Source organism: Alligator sinensis, unplaced genomic scaffold (assembly GCF_000455745.1).
Source record: "Alligator sinensis unplaced genomic scaffold, ASM45574v1 scaffold2241_1, whole genome shotgun sequence".
Taxonomy (NCBI): Eukaryota; Metazoa; Chordata; order Crocodylia; family Alligatoridae; genus Alligator; species Alligator sinensis.
The window spans coordinates 206,957-222,249 of NW_005843292.1; the positions used below are offsets into that span (position 1 = coordinate 206,957).

Here is a 15,293-nt window from a genome sequence, read left to right on the forward strand (position 1 = left end):
CTCGCCTGCTGAAAAACCTGGAGGAGCTCCCCGCGAAGAGGTCTGAGAAAATACCTGTAAAAAGGAACAAAGCCCTGTGGGCTTTGGTACTGGCAACTGGGGTCTGCTATCATGCGTCCTTGGAGAAGAAGAAGTTGTACAGAAACAGGATTTCCAAGGCCCTTCCAAAGCCTTACAACAACCAGAAAGGGATTTTGGATGAGATCTGCCTGATGCAGGACGTCTTTCTGCGTGGCGTGCAGCTGAGAGAGACCATTGCCAAAAATGCGGCCTTGAAGGAAAATGTCTTTATGATGGTCATCTGCATTGAGCTGAAAATCCCCCTCTTCCTCGTTGGCAAGCCTGGCAGCTCCAAATCCCTTGCCAAAACCATCGTGGCGGATGTCATGCAAGGACAGGCCGCTTACGTTGATCTCTACAAGGAGCTGAAACAGATCCACCTGGTGTCCTTCCAGTGCAGCCCTCACTCGACGCCCGAGGGGATCATTGGGACCTTCAAGCACTGCGCCCGCTTCCAGGACGGGAAGAACCTGGACGAGTACGTCTCTGTGGTGGTGCTGGATGAGATTGGGCTGGCCGAAGACTCTCCTAAAATGCCCCTGAAGACCCTACACCCGCTCCTGGAGGACGGCTGCATCGACGACGATCCGCTTCCGCACAAGAAAGTCGGTTTTATCGGCATCTCCAACTGGGCCCTGGATCCAGCCAAAATGAATCGGGGCATCTTTGTTTCCCGCGGTGATCCCAATACCACAGAGCTCATTGAGAGCGCAAAGGGGATTTGCTCTTCGGACCCGGTCACCCAGAAAATTGAGCAATACTTTCCCCTGTTTGCGGAGGCATACGACAAGATTTGCAAGGGCCAAGGCAGGGATTTTTTTGGGCTGCGCGATTACTACAGCCTCATCAAAATGGTCTTTGCTCTCGCCAAGTTCTCACAGAAAGAGCCCACGCCTCGCGACATCGCGCAGGCCGTTCTCCGTAACTTCAGCGGCAAAGATGACATCAACGCCTTGGACACATTTACCTGCAAGTTACCTGGCAAAGAAGAAATACGTGCTCACGACGTCAGCACCATTGAACTCGTCCAGCAGAACATCTACAGCGACGGTCAGGACAGCGACTGCAGATACCTGCTGGTGCTAACGGAGAACTACGCAGCCCTGCAGATCCTCCAGCAGGTGTTTTTCACAAAGAGGCAGCAACCAGAGATTATCTTTGGCTCCAGCTTCCCCAAGGACCAGGAATACACCCAGATCTGCCGCAACATCAACCGCGTGAAGATCTGCATGGAAACGGGGCAGATGGTCGTCCTCCTCAACTTGCAGAATCTCTATGAAAGCCTCTATGATGCCCTGAACCAGTATTACGTGCACCTGGGGAGCCAGAAGTACGTTGACTTGGGTTTAGGCACCCACCGGGTGAAATGCAGAGTGCACCCTGATTTCCGTCTGATCGTCATCGAGGAGAAGGACGTGGTGTACAAGCGCTTCCCCATCCCGCTGATCAACAGGCTGGAGAAACACTACCTGGATATCGACACCGTCCTGGAGAGGTGGCAGAGGGATGTTGTGGAAGAGCTGAAGAGATGGGTGAATGATTTCACGGCGGTTGATACCGAGAAGCAGCTCCTGGGCCAGCAGAAGTACAGCCCCTCCGACGTCTTCGTGGGGTACCACTCCGATACCTGCGCCTCGGTCGTCCTGCAGGTGACGGAGAGGCTGAAGCAGATGCACTCTCTCGAGGAGCTGATGCTGGAGGTGAAAAAAGAGGCCCAGCTGGTGCTACTGAACTGTGCCACGCCGGACTCGGTGATTCGCCTGGGCAGCGCGCGGCTCGATTCCTTCATGGCCGAGCTCCTGGAAAAGGTGTACTTCAAGCAGCAGCAGCACACATCTCTTACGGATTTTGTCTGCGCTCACATCCAGACACAGACCCAAGCCCGCATGGTCTTTACCGAGGTGAGTCCCCCCCACTTTAGGCATCCTCTCTGGAGCAATCCTTTCACGCACAGAAAAGACGTGCACCAGGGGAGCACGTGCATCCCTCGGGGACTGCAGCGTGGGCACGCTTGTGTAGGCGTGAGCCAGGCCTTCTCGCTCACTCCGAGCTCAGAGAAGACCTGTTGGGGTGCAAGGTGCTTCCAGCAGACGCACTGTGGGCTGTGGGTGCCCAGGTCTGTGAGCATTGCTGGAAGGCAGGCAATCGTTTCTTCTTGCTCCCTGTCAAAATAGCCCTTTCTCTACCTGCTCAGCCAGGAAAATACCATGCCGGTGTGGGAAAAATAGAGTTTGGGTAGCCCCAGGGACGGGGATCTCTCCACTTCCCTCCCCTGGGGCTGGTAGGGTGGTTGATCATCTTGCCGTGGCCCTGTCGGTGGGGGCTCCCACAACCACTGGCTGTATCTACCTCTGGCTGGTAGGTTTAATGCCCTTTAATGCCCCAGCTGGTACGTGGGGCGTCTCCAAATGCCTGCTTTAAACCAAAGAAAACTTGTCCCTGCCCATAGGATTGGCACGTACGGGGGTAGGGGAAGCATGCTGCAGTCGAGACCCAGACAGCACCCAACAAACGAGGCTGCAGCGCCTCATTGCGAGCCTACGCAGGCGGGTGCTGTCAGCCCGGTGCTGCCGTCCACGCTCACGTCGGAGCTAAGAAACCCCTTGATGCTTTTCCCTCCAAGGTCACCACTTTCTCGCGGCTCCTGACAGCCACCGATTCGGAGAGCTTGAGGGCAGAGGTGCAGGGCGAGGTGCAGAGCCTGGCCCTCCTGTCTCTGCAGCAGTTCGACACCGAGCACTCCTTCCTCAAAGAGATTCGGTGAGTCCACCCTGTGCAGCTTGGAGTCTAGGCTGAGCGCTGGAATGACAGCACCTCGGTTAGCAAATGCCAGACAAAAGGGATGGAGGGGGAGGACAGAGGACATGAGGGTTTTGAGCATGGCCAGAGGGGCTGGGGAATTTTTAAACCGGGTTGACCTTTCAGGGTATCATCCTCTTTGCGCACACAGCCAAATCTCACATGAAACAACTCCTTCTGCACAGCCCTTACACTTTCTTTGCTCCCCCTTTTCCCCATGCCCCCCCCCCAGGAGTTTCCTTGACGCTACATCTGGGAATAAAATCCTGATTATTCAGACAGACTTCGAAGACGGTTCTCAAAGTGCCCAGCTCATCGCCTCGGCTAAGTAAGTTACTTTTCTTAGGTTCGGAGACTTAGTAGACTTGGTCTTTTAGAAGCACTGACCATGCTTTGGGCAGCATTAAAGCAAAACCAAGCAGAACCTGATACAGAGCTGGGTTACTTGCTAAATGTTGTCTGAGCTAAAACTTGCAGCTGACAGCACCGGGGGATGCCGAGATGGTGGGAGGGCAGGGAAAGGGTGCTGGCGAGAGGGTCAGGATAGCATGCTGGGGATCTGGGAACCACCGCTGGTGTTCGTCTTGCCCTGGCAGAGAGTGAGGAGCGAGGGGGGAAATGATCTTTGAACGGCCCTGGGCGCCATGAGGCCTGAGCGGGCACTGAGAAGGGCTCTGCACCGAACGTGCCTCCAGCTGTTTCCCTTCCCTTGCAGGTACTCGGCCGTCAATGAGATCAACAGGGTGGAGCTGGGAGACGTCTCCGTCTTCGTCTACTTCATCACAAAGCTGTCCCGCGTGGAAGGGGGAGGCTTCTACGTGGGCTTCCACGGAGGTGGGTTTGGGCAGAAAAGCATGCTCAGCTTTCTGTGGGCTTGGGAATTTGAGGTGGGATCTTTGAGCAATGGTCTCAAGTTGCAGCAAGGGAGATGTAGGCTGGATATTAGGGAGCACTTTCTCCCGAGGAGGGTGGTGCAGCACTGGATCAGGCTCCCCAGAGAAGTGGTGGAGTCTCCATCCTTGGTGTTTAAGGCCTGGCTGGATAAAGCTTTGGCTGGGATGATGTAGTTGTGGCCAGTCCTGCTTGGAGCAGGGGGTTGGACTAGACATGACCTCCTTCAACCCTCATTTTCTATGATCCTGGGAGATACCGTGAGCTGCGGCCCATGCATTTCTTTGCACTTTAACGCTCTGGCGTCTGTGCAGCGTCCCCGAGAGCACCAGCCTGCGGGGAAGCCCAGCCCCTGGGTCCTGTCTGTCCGTCCTGTGAGCACTGCTTAGCTCTGCTCTGAATGACAGATGCACTTTCAGTCTGGACAGAGAGGAACAGGCTGCTCTGACGTGGCTCAGGCTGAGTGTATGGCCCCTGGCTCTCTTGTGAATCGCTGCTTAGGCTCTGCTTTCAGCATCCCTGCTGAGTCTTGAGGAAATTTCTAGCTTTAACTACTTCCTCAAGCAACCCACGTCATGCCTGCCCTTCCAGTTGAAGACAGCCTTGAGTTACCCCAGCTAGAGCAAGCTGCAGCATCTCTGTAACCGGCGGCAGGGATGTCTGCTCACTGATGCCAGAGACGCAGTCCCCAGACACACAAGCGTGTCACCGGTGCAGTTTGCATCGGTTTTGTAGACTACTGTATATTGCATCAAAACCCAGAGCAGACGGCCATGTAGCTATCCCAGGGTAGCTCGCACGGGAGGCTGCTTCTAAAGTGCCTTGTCTCCAAGCTGGGAGAGCACGTAACGGCCCATTTGCCTTTAGCAAGCTGTTGTGATGGGACTGGCACTCTGCACTTTACAACTTGTCAAGTTTTACCCCAATGCTGTCAGGGGTATTTTTGTACCGGATTGGGCACGGTTACACTGTGCGGTCTTCCCACTGCTTCTTTACGTAGGTATAACGCTGCGTAGGCTGGTGTGCATTTAATATTTGGTCTGTCCAGGGCCTAAGAAGCAGACTCTGGTTGAGCGTGAGAACTGCTGGGCCCTGGAGCCCACCCCTGTTTGCTGCTTGGCGGGGAGATCTTGGAAGCTCGCGGACCAGAAATGCCTTGTTCCCTGTTGCTAGGGCTGTGGCGGTCCGTGCACATCGACGACCTCCGCAGATCCAAGGACATGGTTTCTGACGTGACTGCCCTGAGGAACTTCACCATCAGCCAGCTCTTCCGTGAGGACACAGACAAGCCTGAACGTAAGCTGTTCCAGAGGGCATGGCGGGCGTGCACTTTAGTTCAACTTAAACACGTAGAAAGTAATCATACTTTGCAGCTCTCCCTGCATTGTCTTTCTTCTCGCTGCATCCCCACTCTGAGTCCAGCTGTGGAGATGAGGCTGTTCTTAGCCCCCAGCTCTGAAATGAGTCTCTTCCACAAGGGTCAGTCTGTTTAGTATCTGGAGCTGTGGTTAGGGCCTGGCACTTATGCAGGTGACATGTGGCTCTGACAGAGGATCCAGTGCTCTGGCGTGGGGTCCCTGGCATGCAAGTCCTCCCTTGTCCGGTTGCTCCAGCAGTGAATTATGTTTCTAATCCGATGCTCTGTATTGTGGCTGCAGCTATGATAGTAGAGGGGGAAGAGCAGCAGGAGGAGCGGATGGAGGTGAAGACAGCTGCCTCGGAAGAGGAGGAGTACAGCGTGAGTTCCCAATTTAGCTCTTTACTTAGTGGGACAAAGGGAAACCTGCTTTCTGCGGCAAGGTAGTGAGGAGAGATTTGCAACGTAGAAAGGGGAGAGAACACGCAGCCCAGTGGTGATGCCAGGGCATCTCGCTTCTGTGCACCGACAGGCCGAAGTCCTGGGCACGACCAACCTTTTGAGGAGCTGCGTGCAACCCGCGGTGGGCATACTGAGGGATGACAACGAGGGCTCCAGTCGGAGCACGAGGAGGGTTGAGATTCTTCTCGGCCTTCTATCGAATGAGGATGACTCGAAAGGTGCGTGTTCCCGGGGGTCTTTTCTAATTTGCCTCTGGGTGCCAGGCTCACTGAGGGGGCTGAGCTCCTGTGAGCACCTCTGCAAAGGGGTATTCACGTCCTAGGAACTGGATTCTCTCGGAAGATGCAGAGACGAATCCAGCCAGCCCAAAAACAGGCCTAGGGTCTGAGGCTGGGACAGAGCCGAGCCGATACATGGGAGCAGAATCTCCTGCATTGCTTGGAATTGCCCGTTTCCTCCGGGTAATTTGTCCAGGGGGGACATCAGATCCTTAGATCACCTCTAGGCAAACTCCAGTGAAGTGAGCATCGTTCAGGAGACCGGGTGCAAGTGCGAATGGGTCTGTCAGCTCCATGCTTAGCAGCAGGCACCTTGCCACTTGTCTTAGACTCTGGGCAGCAGTCTCTGGAGGGGCTCTGTCCAGCGGCTCACCTCGTTGTTGGGGTTAGGACCAGAGCAATTTAAGCAGCACTGCTTCAGCTTTTGGTGCTTGTGCCGGGGCAACGGAAACATCTGCTCTGCTGCTTTCCAGCCTCCTTCCTGAGGATATCCAAAAACCGCCTCTTCAGCCTTTTGAAGAAGCAAGAAGAGAATTCCTTCCACATGGGAGACTGGGTGCTCCGGGAGGCTTCCAACCTCAACGCCCTCCAGGAGGCAGGGACTTTCAGGTACAGACCGTGACCCGATACGGCAGGCTTAATAATTAAAAAAAGTCTGGACAGCTGGAAGTCCTAAAGCTGCATCTGCAGTTTTGCATGTCTGAATGGGCTCTGGGTTGCACCAGTCTGTGCTGGTAACCCTAATTCTGCACACACAGGTGCCCTCTCCCTGCATCGGAGAGGGAGCAGGGCTTGCAGCCGGATGGGAAAGCAGAGTTTTTTACTGAATGGAAGCGATGGAATGAAAGCCCGTGCAGAAATGCAGGGTTGGGGCTCTCTCCGTGCTTTACAAATATAACTTAGCGGATTTTTCGTTAGCAGCCTTTTAAGAGCCACCTGTTCGTGGCATCAGCTGTTGTCGCTCTTGGCTTTGGGGGTCTATCCTGCCTTTTCTGTCCCCTACAGACAGACCTTGTGGAAGCGGGTCCAGAACGCAGTGATCCCGCTGCTGGCTCACATGGTGTCTGTCATAGACCGGGACGGTAACCTGGAGTTACTGGTCAAGCCGGACGCAGAGGACTGCGTGAAAGCACTGTGGATGTTCATCTTCAATGACCTGAAACTTCTGGACGTACCCCACAATGTGGGCAGCCGCAGGTGAGCTGGGGCAAGAGGCAGTGGGGGAGGCAGGGCTGGGGGTAGATGGATCAAGTTCATGGCCTTCAACCTGCTGGAAGAGTGGTCTGCGTGGCGTAAAGGCTGAACGGAGATGGCCGAGCGGCTGAGATGGACCGGCAGGGTTCCCGTGTGTTGCGTTCTGAGCTCCAGGATGGGTCCCTCCTCCCCCGCTTGTCCCTCTCCCCCGTGCTTCCCAGGTAAAGGTAAAATCCTCCTGCTAGGACCCTGGCTGGACCAGGCTGGTCGGCACTGCTCTGTGACTGGCAGGAGGGGCTGTGCTGAACGGCCCTGCAATTCTGCCCCTCCTGCCCAAGCCTTTCTGACCCTCTCAGACCCTGCTTGATTGGACTTGACTGGGTCCCCAACATGGTAGCACTGACTCCCCTGTCTTCTGTTTTCCACCTGCCCTGCTCAGCTCCCAGACCGAGACCATCCTGGTGCCGAATAACATGAATGTGTCTGATGGCAATAAGATGCCCTTCAGCTGGAGGATAAAGGACTATTTGGAAGAGATCTGGCTGCAAGCTCAATACATCCAAAGCCCAGAAGGTGAGAGCCCAGCATGAGCTCAGCCCAGGGGATCATTGCACCGAGCCCTTTCTTTGCTGAACCTCCTGGGTTATGCTGTAATTCCTCTCTCTTGTCTAATGACTGGGTGCTCTGACTGCATCCCAGCAGCTGCTCCTCTCCCTTTTCAGCCAAGCCGGTTACAACTGGGGCTGAGCGAGAGCATCGAGCTCCTAAGAGCTGGCTGCGTTGCTTACCCAGTCCCTGCTGCAGCCGTTGCTTCTGCAGCAGAAGCTGCTGCGGGGGGAGAGCGGTGTCAAACTACCGTTCCCTCTAGCCTGACACCTTCCTTTGCGTCCTGCCTTTGCAGGCCCTGCAGCCAAGTTTGTGGATATATTCCAGAAGACCCCGCTGGGCAGCTTCATTCCTAGCCTGGCTGAGCAAGACAGGAACCAGCTCTTCCACTTCTATGTCATAGACTTCATCCTCCTGACTATGAGAGTATCCTGTGTCGGAGAGTTACAGGTGAGCATCTGAAACAAGGGCCAAAAATTGCTAGGCTGTGGGGAGCAGATCTCCCCTCAGACATGATTCGGGGAACACGCTGCAGCATGCATTTGGCCTGTTTTTGCTCAGAGTCTGTCGTGGAGATGATTGGCAATAAGGGACAACAGGCACTTGCCCTAATACAGCTATTACTTTCGCAGAGTCGCATAGTTGCCTCTGCTAGGAGCACCCGTGGAGACGGACACTACTATACTGCCCAGCCTCCTGTCTGAGAGCATTTTCTCTGCACAGCACCGATTCCTTCTGGAGCTGTTTATAGGTTTTGGGGGCAGACGGGATGGGAAAACTTCCTTTTCTTTACAGTTTTCTTCTCTGCTTCCAGGTTCTGCAGACAGCTCTCTTGTCCTGCGTCGAGGAACTACAGGCTGCGTTGCCAAGTGAAGAGAGGATGCTGTCCTTGCCCTGGGTCCACCTGGGATACCATCGGTTCAGGAGCCGGCTGCAGAACTTCTCCAGGATCTTGGCTGTGAATCCCAGAGTGCTGAAGGATCTTGAGGAACAGTCAGTGGCAGATCCCATGCTGGCACGCTCTGGGATGGTACGGCTTCCCTTGCATGTTGTGTGATCCTTAGCTATAGGAGACAGGACTCCAATGGGAACAGCTTCCCCAACTCTGAATCCAGGCCCCTTTGGTTGGTTGTATTTAATTTCAGCAGTGGGCTGCCACTAAACACGGGGAACTAGAAGCCTGGGCAGGACCCTTAGCCTATCATGGGTGCCTGGGCTGTGTTCTTGCCTGTTTATCACCTATCTGCCCTATAGTGATGGCAGGAGATGGATAATCTGTGCCCTGGGTCATGTGCCAGTGACTTGAGCCATGGGCTGGCACATTGTGCGACTTGGAGAGCATTGCTCTCTGTTAGTGAACCAGTGTGCACAGCGCAGCACTTGTGACTGCCTTTGCAGTACCAAGCCAGGGTCCACAGCCCTGAAATTCAGCCAGGAAGAGGAGGTCTCCACCCATTGTACCCAGTCCTCTTACAACCCTGTGCATGCACACGTCTGTCTAGGTGCTGGATGTGTTTGCGGCCCTGGCTTGTACTGAGAGGCTGGAGAACGAAGTGCTGAAGTGTAGCCCGCAGGCTTGGCTCCAGCAGGTGAAGAACCTTCACATGCCCATTGAACTGGTCTGCACGGAGAACTACCTGCAAGGCCATAGCAGCCATTGCCATCAGCTGCTCCAGGAAGTCAGGTAAGTGCCACAGATTCCCTGGGAGTCCTGCTTTTCCTCTGGAGGACGCCTGAATGCAGCTGTTGTGAAGTGCTGAAGTGCAACCCGCAGGCTTGGCTCCAGCAGGTGAAGAACCTTCACATGCCCATTGAACTGGTCTGCACGGAGAACTACCTGCAAGGCCATAGCAGCCATTGCCATCAGCTGCTCCAGGAAGTCAGGTAAGTGCCACAGATTCCCTGGGAGTCCTGCTTTTCCTCTGGAGGACGCCTGAATGCAGCTGTTGTGCGCTCCTCCTCAGACAGAAAACCTTTTAAACTCATTACCACTAGGCTGGATTGAACAACCCAGCACCAGAACCTCTCTGCTTCACGTGCCGCACATTGCTCTCGTGGGTCTGCAAGCATCAGCAACTCGCATTCCCAGTGGGGCCAAGGATGAGTTCAAGTGAAGTAACTGGGCAGCGACCCTGACCGGGTTGTTAGCTTAACTCCCCATCTCCCAGGTCACAGATCTGGAACTGCACAATCCCAGAGTGGGGCCTTGGGGATATGGGAGCAACAGCAGGTGAAGAATAACCCTCTGACAATGGAGCTCTCTAATTAGCACCGTGATATAAGGCTCGAACCTGTACAGGACTGCTTTTATCCCACAACCCAGGGATTTTTACCTACTTGTATTGCAGTGGGGTCTCAGGACCCTAATCACATACCCGGAGCCTAGTGTGATAGGGCTTGCACAGACAGAACAGCTAGTGTCTCAAGGAGCTTGTAGCATGAGAACAAGATGGAGAGAAGCAACAAGGAGCCCATGGGACAGAGCAAGGACACCTGGTCCATGTGGAGAATGAGAATTGCAGCACATGGGTCTTGCATGGATCTGCCCTTTCCTGTCCTTCTCGCCCTCACTGCTAACATCAGCCCGTGAGGCTCCCTGTGCCCGTGTTGTAATGGGGTTTTCTCTCTGCAGGATCCGGTGGAACCGGATCTTCTCCATGTCTCTCTTGGTGGAGCATGTGCTGCTGGGGGTCAACGCCCACCTCCCAGAGCTGCAGGACCTGGTGCAGAGACACATCCTGATGCTCGGCAAGGTAAGATCAGGACACAGGGGCTGGAAGCGAGGGAGCACTCTCCTCTCCCTTCCTTTCTTTCTGTATATGACTGGTTCGATAACTGAGGGCTGCCCCACACCTCCTGTCCCGTAGTCGCAGTCGGGGCTCAGTAAATTGTTCAGGATGGGTGATCCAGGATGTTTTGCCTTGCCTCTTCCTACTCTTCCTCTTCATGAATTGCCTGTGAGCAGATTGCAATGTCCCCAAGTCCTTCTGTGCACCTTGTCCCCAGTTGTTCTGCTGTCACCAACCTGTTTGCTCCTGGACTGGGACGGGGACCTACCCTTGGGACAGCTGCCATCACTTCTGTTCTGCACCTCCCTTGCAGAGCATCAAAAGCCCTGCTTCAAAGTATAGGAACTTTTGGCCTCCCACGGCTCAGGCATCCTTCTGAGCTGCTCTGCTCCTTGGTGTCAGGGCGAGGCCCAGTCGTGGTTTGCTTGGTCGTGGGGCAAGGAGAGTCAGCTAGCCAAAAAGGGGGGAAAATCCAGGAGAAAATGTTGTCTTCTGTATCCTTGTTCTTGTGGCTTCTGCTTGGTTCCTCCCTAGCTGGTGAGCCCGTGTGCATATAAAGATGGACCTCACTGATTTCCCTTCCCCAGAAATGAGTCATGGACTTGGGCAAAAGCAACCTGCAACGGCACAGTGTTAACCCATGAGAGTGGCTCTTAAAAATCCTCCTTGTCCTCAGCTCCCATGACTCCTGGCTTCCTGCTCTCGTTAGCTGTTTGTACCACGTGGCAGTGCCGGTGGCACGTGGCCGTGCTAACGAGTGATCGAAGAGCTGGGTGGGGCTGGCTGTGGTTTTGCTATTAGCTGTTTGTACCACGTGGCAGTGCTGGTGGCACGTGGCCGTGCCAACGAGTGATCAAAGAGCTGGGTGGGGCTGGCTGTGGTTTTGCTGCTTTTTTTTTTTTTTTGCAAGTCTGTCCTGAGAAGCAGAGCAAAGTCCGCTCTGATTGTCCTTCTCTTTTAGTGCCTCCAGGGGAACTCTGACCTCAAGACTCAGGAAACTTTCTTTGCGGTGATGAAGGTGCTGTGTCTCTGTAAGGAAGAAGCCAGCAAAACGATCTGCAGGTAACATCATAGGGCTGGGCAGGATGCTGGTGTACTTACACTAAGTATTTAGCACTGAATCTGGAAAAACGTGGCCCGCTGGAGCAGCAGATGAACCTCCACGGGTGCAGGCTGGACCTAGGTTCTGTGCCCTGTGGGTGGATGGGAAGGAGGGATGCTCTCCTCTGATTTGAGCCCATGCTCTTGTACTGTCCCAAGCTGCTTCGTGCCCAGCTGAAGCTCATGTCTGCCCTTGCCGCTCCTTCCTCCTCCAGCAGGTAAGAGGCCCTTCACGGACAAGCCTCTAAGATTTGGCAGGGATCACATGGAAGCTGCTGTTCTACTTGGAGGTGCCTTGTCCACCCAGGGTCTGCTCTTGGGATGCGTGTGTCCTGAGTGGGCAAGGCAGAGTGCTCTTGGACAGCAGCTTCCTATCTGGCCATGCCAATGCCCCTTGCACCTTCCAGGATATTTTAACCAAAGGGGCAGAGGGGCTGCAACCACCACTCAGTTCCTTCTTGCGGCCCGGGGTGCCAGCCAAAACACCAGCAGCGTCTGTGATCCTTGCAATGCAGCTTTTCTGACCCTGGGATCCCGTCTCCTAGTCTCTAGCTTCCTTTATGTAAAAACCCTGTCTGCACCCACTGGACAAAGAAAGGAAAATAAAACCACTCAAGACTTGTTCTTCGTGGGAGAGGGGCACACCTCAGGCCTCTTCAGTGTGCTGTTTGCTTTCTGAGGGGGCCCTCAAGAATGGGGAGGGGAGGGGAGGGTGCATGGAGCAGCAGAGGCTGGTGGTCACAGCTGCCCAGTCTGTTATATCTTTGGCTATGGTTGTCTGGAGGATGCAGGGCCTATGGGCTCAGCTTCAGCCGGAGCTGCTATTCCAAAAGCATCCAGTCCCACTTGCATGAGACAGGTTCCCCAAGAGTACGGTCCGTGGGCAACACCTCTGTAGGAACTGCAGTTCCTGTAGGCAAGTAGCTGCTCTTGCTTGCAGGTAGCGGTTCAATGCCCCAGATTTATTCGCAGCTCCAAGAGGAGCTGGCAAGACCCAAGCTGCCTTCTCTCCTCATTCTGAGCTGCAGTAGGAGACTTGGAGGCTTGTGTCTGGACTGCTTGAGTTTAGCCATGCTGTGTATTGCAGATATGGTCTGACGCCATGTCCGATCTGCCTGGGAGACCCCCAGGATCCCGTCAAGCTGCCATGCGATCATGTCTTCTGCCAGAACTGCATCAAACAGTGGCTAGCACCAGGCCAGATGATCTGTCCATACTGCAAAGTCAACCTCCCAGATGCCTATAATGTAACCGTCTCCAAGACACTCAGGTATTTCATCTGTCCCATAAAAACCAGTGTCGTTCCCCCTGTATCAACAGACACATAGTCATGTTAAGAGACCCTGATCTTCATCCCCAAAGAATGGTCTAGCTAAGGCCGTCATCATCATGATTCGTTTTCCTCTGCTGTGTATTGTGAATTCTCTTGGTTTGAAACTTGCATTTGACCGTGGAGAATCCCGTGTTGCCAGTTAAATTCTCCCTGCTCCTCGTGTTCGTCTTGGCTTTACCCACAGTGCGGTTGAACTAGGCCTGCGGCTGTCCGGGTATCTCGGTGACCCTGTTTCTCTCGCCCTTTCCTCAGTGACGCTATCCAGAAGAACGCCAAGTTTCGGCAGATGTGCAACAGCTTCTTCATAGACCTGGTTTCCACCATGTGCTTCAAGGACAATGAACCGCCAGAGAAGGACGTGATTGAGGGGCTGTTAGGGCTGCTGTTTGCTCACCGGAAGCCTTTCACAGTTGGTATGATGGGTAAGTCCTGTCCTCCCTGCTGGGCTCAGCCCCCACGCTGAACATGTCTTCTCACCTTTCTCAAGCCCATGAGACGTGCTCTTTCTTTCCCCTGCGTGCAGAGCACCAGGCTGTGTACACAAAATCGCTCTCGCCGTTCGACGACGTGGTGGACAAGACGCCTGTCATCCGCTCCATTGTGCTGAAGCTGCTATTGAAATACAGGTGAGGGCTGTGGGGTGGGTGGTGGGTGTGCTCGGACTGCGTGTCTTCCTTCTCGAGCCAGTCCAGAGCCTCCCTGCTTCTCACGTGTTGCTCGCAGAGGGGTGGAGCGTCCGCGGTTTGAACCTGCTCCTGTGAAATCCCATCTGTGCCTCTGAGGGGCACTTGAACAGGTCACTGTACATCCAGCCAGTCCTCACCTGCCTGTCAACTACATGCATGTACTCTTGGAGTAGAAGAATGATGCTGACTGCATCCGGATGCACAGAGAAACGTTCATAACTATGGCAACCCCGCCTCTGACGCGCACGGACGTTGAATACTGCTTTCCATTTTCAAACAGATGTTTTTTCTTTAAATGCCCTCTGTGTGTGAGGCTCCATCTGCCATGTAAAGAGACTGCCTCATTCAGAGGAGCTGCCCTTTGATGGCGTGGTTATGCCTCCCAAAGACTTGATATGGAATTTATCATATGTCTGTGCTGAGAAACCATCTGGTAGGCAAATGTGGTGGGTTACGTACAGAAAGGAGGGAGCCTCATTAATAACACAGGAGCTGACTTCTCTAGCACGGGGAGTAGTGAGAGGGCTTTTCTCTAGGCAGACTGTATGCGACTGTCACAGCCTCAGGCTCATGCTCTGTTCTCTCTCTGCCGGGTGCAAAGCCCTCTTCGGTGCCCTAGATTTGAGCGTGCCTTTGGAGGTGGCGCAGGAAGCTAGATCTGAAGGTCGTTCAGCAGCTGAATTTGGCGGGTGATGGTCCCTAACCCTCGTTGGGAGCTTGCTGGCTCTCGAAGAGGGTCTGATAACAGCAGCTGACTGAAGTTATATAGGAGCCTGCTGGTGTCTGGTGCAGCCCTGGGGCTCGCAGCTCCGCAGTGCCCCTTTGGATGGGTCAGAGATGTCCATGTCCCCTGCCAAAAGCCGTCACGGCCACCCTCTCCATCCCAGCAGCGCCTTGACGTGACTCCCTGTCCACAGGCTTTAGCAGCTTACGTAGGATCTTGGCAGGGTGCAGTAACGCCGGGTTGCTGGGTTGGTAAGAGGAGGTTTCTTTGTGCCATAGCTTCGAGGAGGTGAAGGACTACCTGCAGGAGTACCTGAGGCAGGTGGAGCAGAACCAGATCCTGGGCAAAGACGACAAGTCGGAGCTTTACGTGCTTTTTGTCAGCTGCTTGGAGGTAGGCTCACTGGCTCCCCTTCCTTTCCCAGGGGCCGGGTGGGGACATCTTGGCCTTCAGGAGTCCCATGTAACACAGACCCTTCTGGCAGCCTGCGGGCTCCCGTCCACCATGTGCTTGCTGCCCTCCTAGAAAACACAGGAGAGAGTTAAGTCCTAAAGCTCTTCCCACCTCCACCCTGCGGTGCCCGCTCCCCGTTCGCTCTGCATTTGAGCGAGACCCCATGTTGCAGCATTACTGGACCTCTCCCCTGCTCCCTTGCTTCCTCCCTCTGCCCCAGCACTCTCCGCGATCGTGCAAAAAGGCTCAGATCGTAGCACAGACCTAAGCTGCAGCGGCCAGGGGCAGGGAAGGAACAGGGTGGTTTCCTCCCCATTCACTCCTTCTTTTTCAGGATTCAATGTATGATAAAACTGGAGCGTGCTCTGAGAAAGAACAAACCCACTCTTTGCGGGAAGAGGCACGTTTTCTAGTGAGATACCTCCAGAAGAGCAGCCAGAAAGCCAGGAGGGAATCCTCTATTAGAAACCTGCAAGCAGTGGCCAAGGTCCGGCTCTGCCTGGACAGAGCTGCAGAGCTGCTCTGTGAAATGCATGGATGTCAAGGTAGGCTGGGATGGG

At 54.5% G+C, this 15,293-nt stretch overlaps 1 protein-coding gene across 1 annotated transcript in view; it reads left to right on the forward strand.

Moving 5' to 3' along the window:
- Positions 1 to 15,278, forward strand: part of RNF213 (ring finger protein 213) — a gene marked incomplete at its 3' end in the record, with an annotated part of 46,337 nt that extends 31,059 nt beyond the window's left edge. Inside the window, exons 30-49 of the mRNA XM_025194741.1 lie at positions 5 to 1,961; positions 2,684 to 2,820; positions 3,092 to 3,187; positions 3,575 to 3,693; positions 4,924 to 5,046; positions 5,409 to 5,488; positions 5,640 to 5,787; positions 6,321 to 6,456; positions 6,853 to 7,044; positions 7,481 to 7,614; positions 7,943 to 8,097; positions 8,462 to 8,677; positions 9,150 to 9,331; positions 10,280 to 10,400; positions 11,398 to 11,498; positions 12,625 to 12,807; positions 13,123 to 13,292; positions 13,394 to 13,496; positions 14,559 to 14,673; positions 15,068 to 15,278. Coding sequence (XP_025050526.1) covers positions 5 to 1,961; positions 2,684 to 2,820; positions 3,092 to 3,187; positions 3,575 to 3,693; positions 4,924 to 5,046; positions 5,409 to 5,488; positions 5,640 to 5,787; positions 6,321 to 6,456; positions 6,853 to 7,044; positions 7,481 to 7,614; positions 7,943 to 8,097; positions 8,462 to 8,677; positions 9,150 to 9,331; positions 10,280 to 10,400; positions 11,398 to 11,498; positions 12,625 to 12,807; positions 13,123 to 13,292; positions 13,394 to 13,496; positions 14,559 to 14,673; positions 15,068 to 15,278 — 4,679 coding nt within the window. The remainder of the gene's footprint in view (positions 1 to 4; positions 1,962 to 2,683; positions 2,821 to 3,091; positions 3,188 to 3,574; positions 3,694 to 4,923; positions 5,047 to 5,408; positions 5,489 to 5,639; positions 5,788 to 6,320; positions 6,457 to 6,852; positions 7,045 to 7,480; positions 7,615 to 7,942; positions 8,098 to 8,461; positions 8,678 to 9,149; positions 9,332 to 10,279; positions 10,401 to 11,397; positions 11,499 to 12,624; positions 12,808 to 13,122; positions 13,293 to 13,393; positions 13,497 to 14,558; positions 14,674 to 15,067) is intronic.
- Positions 15,279 to 15,293: the final 15 nt, after the last annotated feature.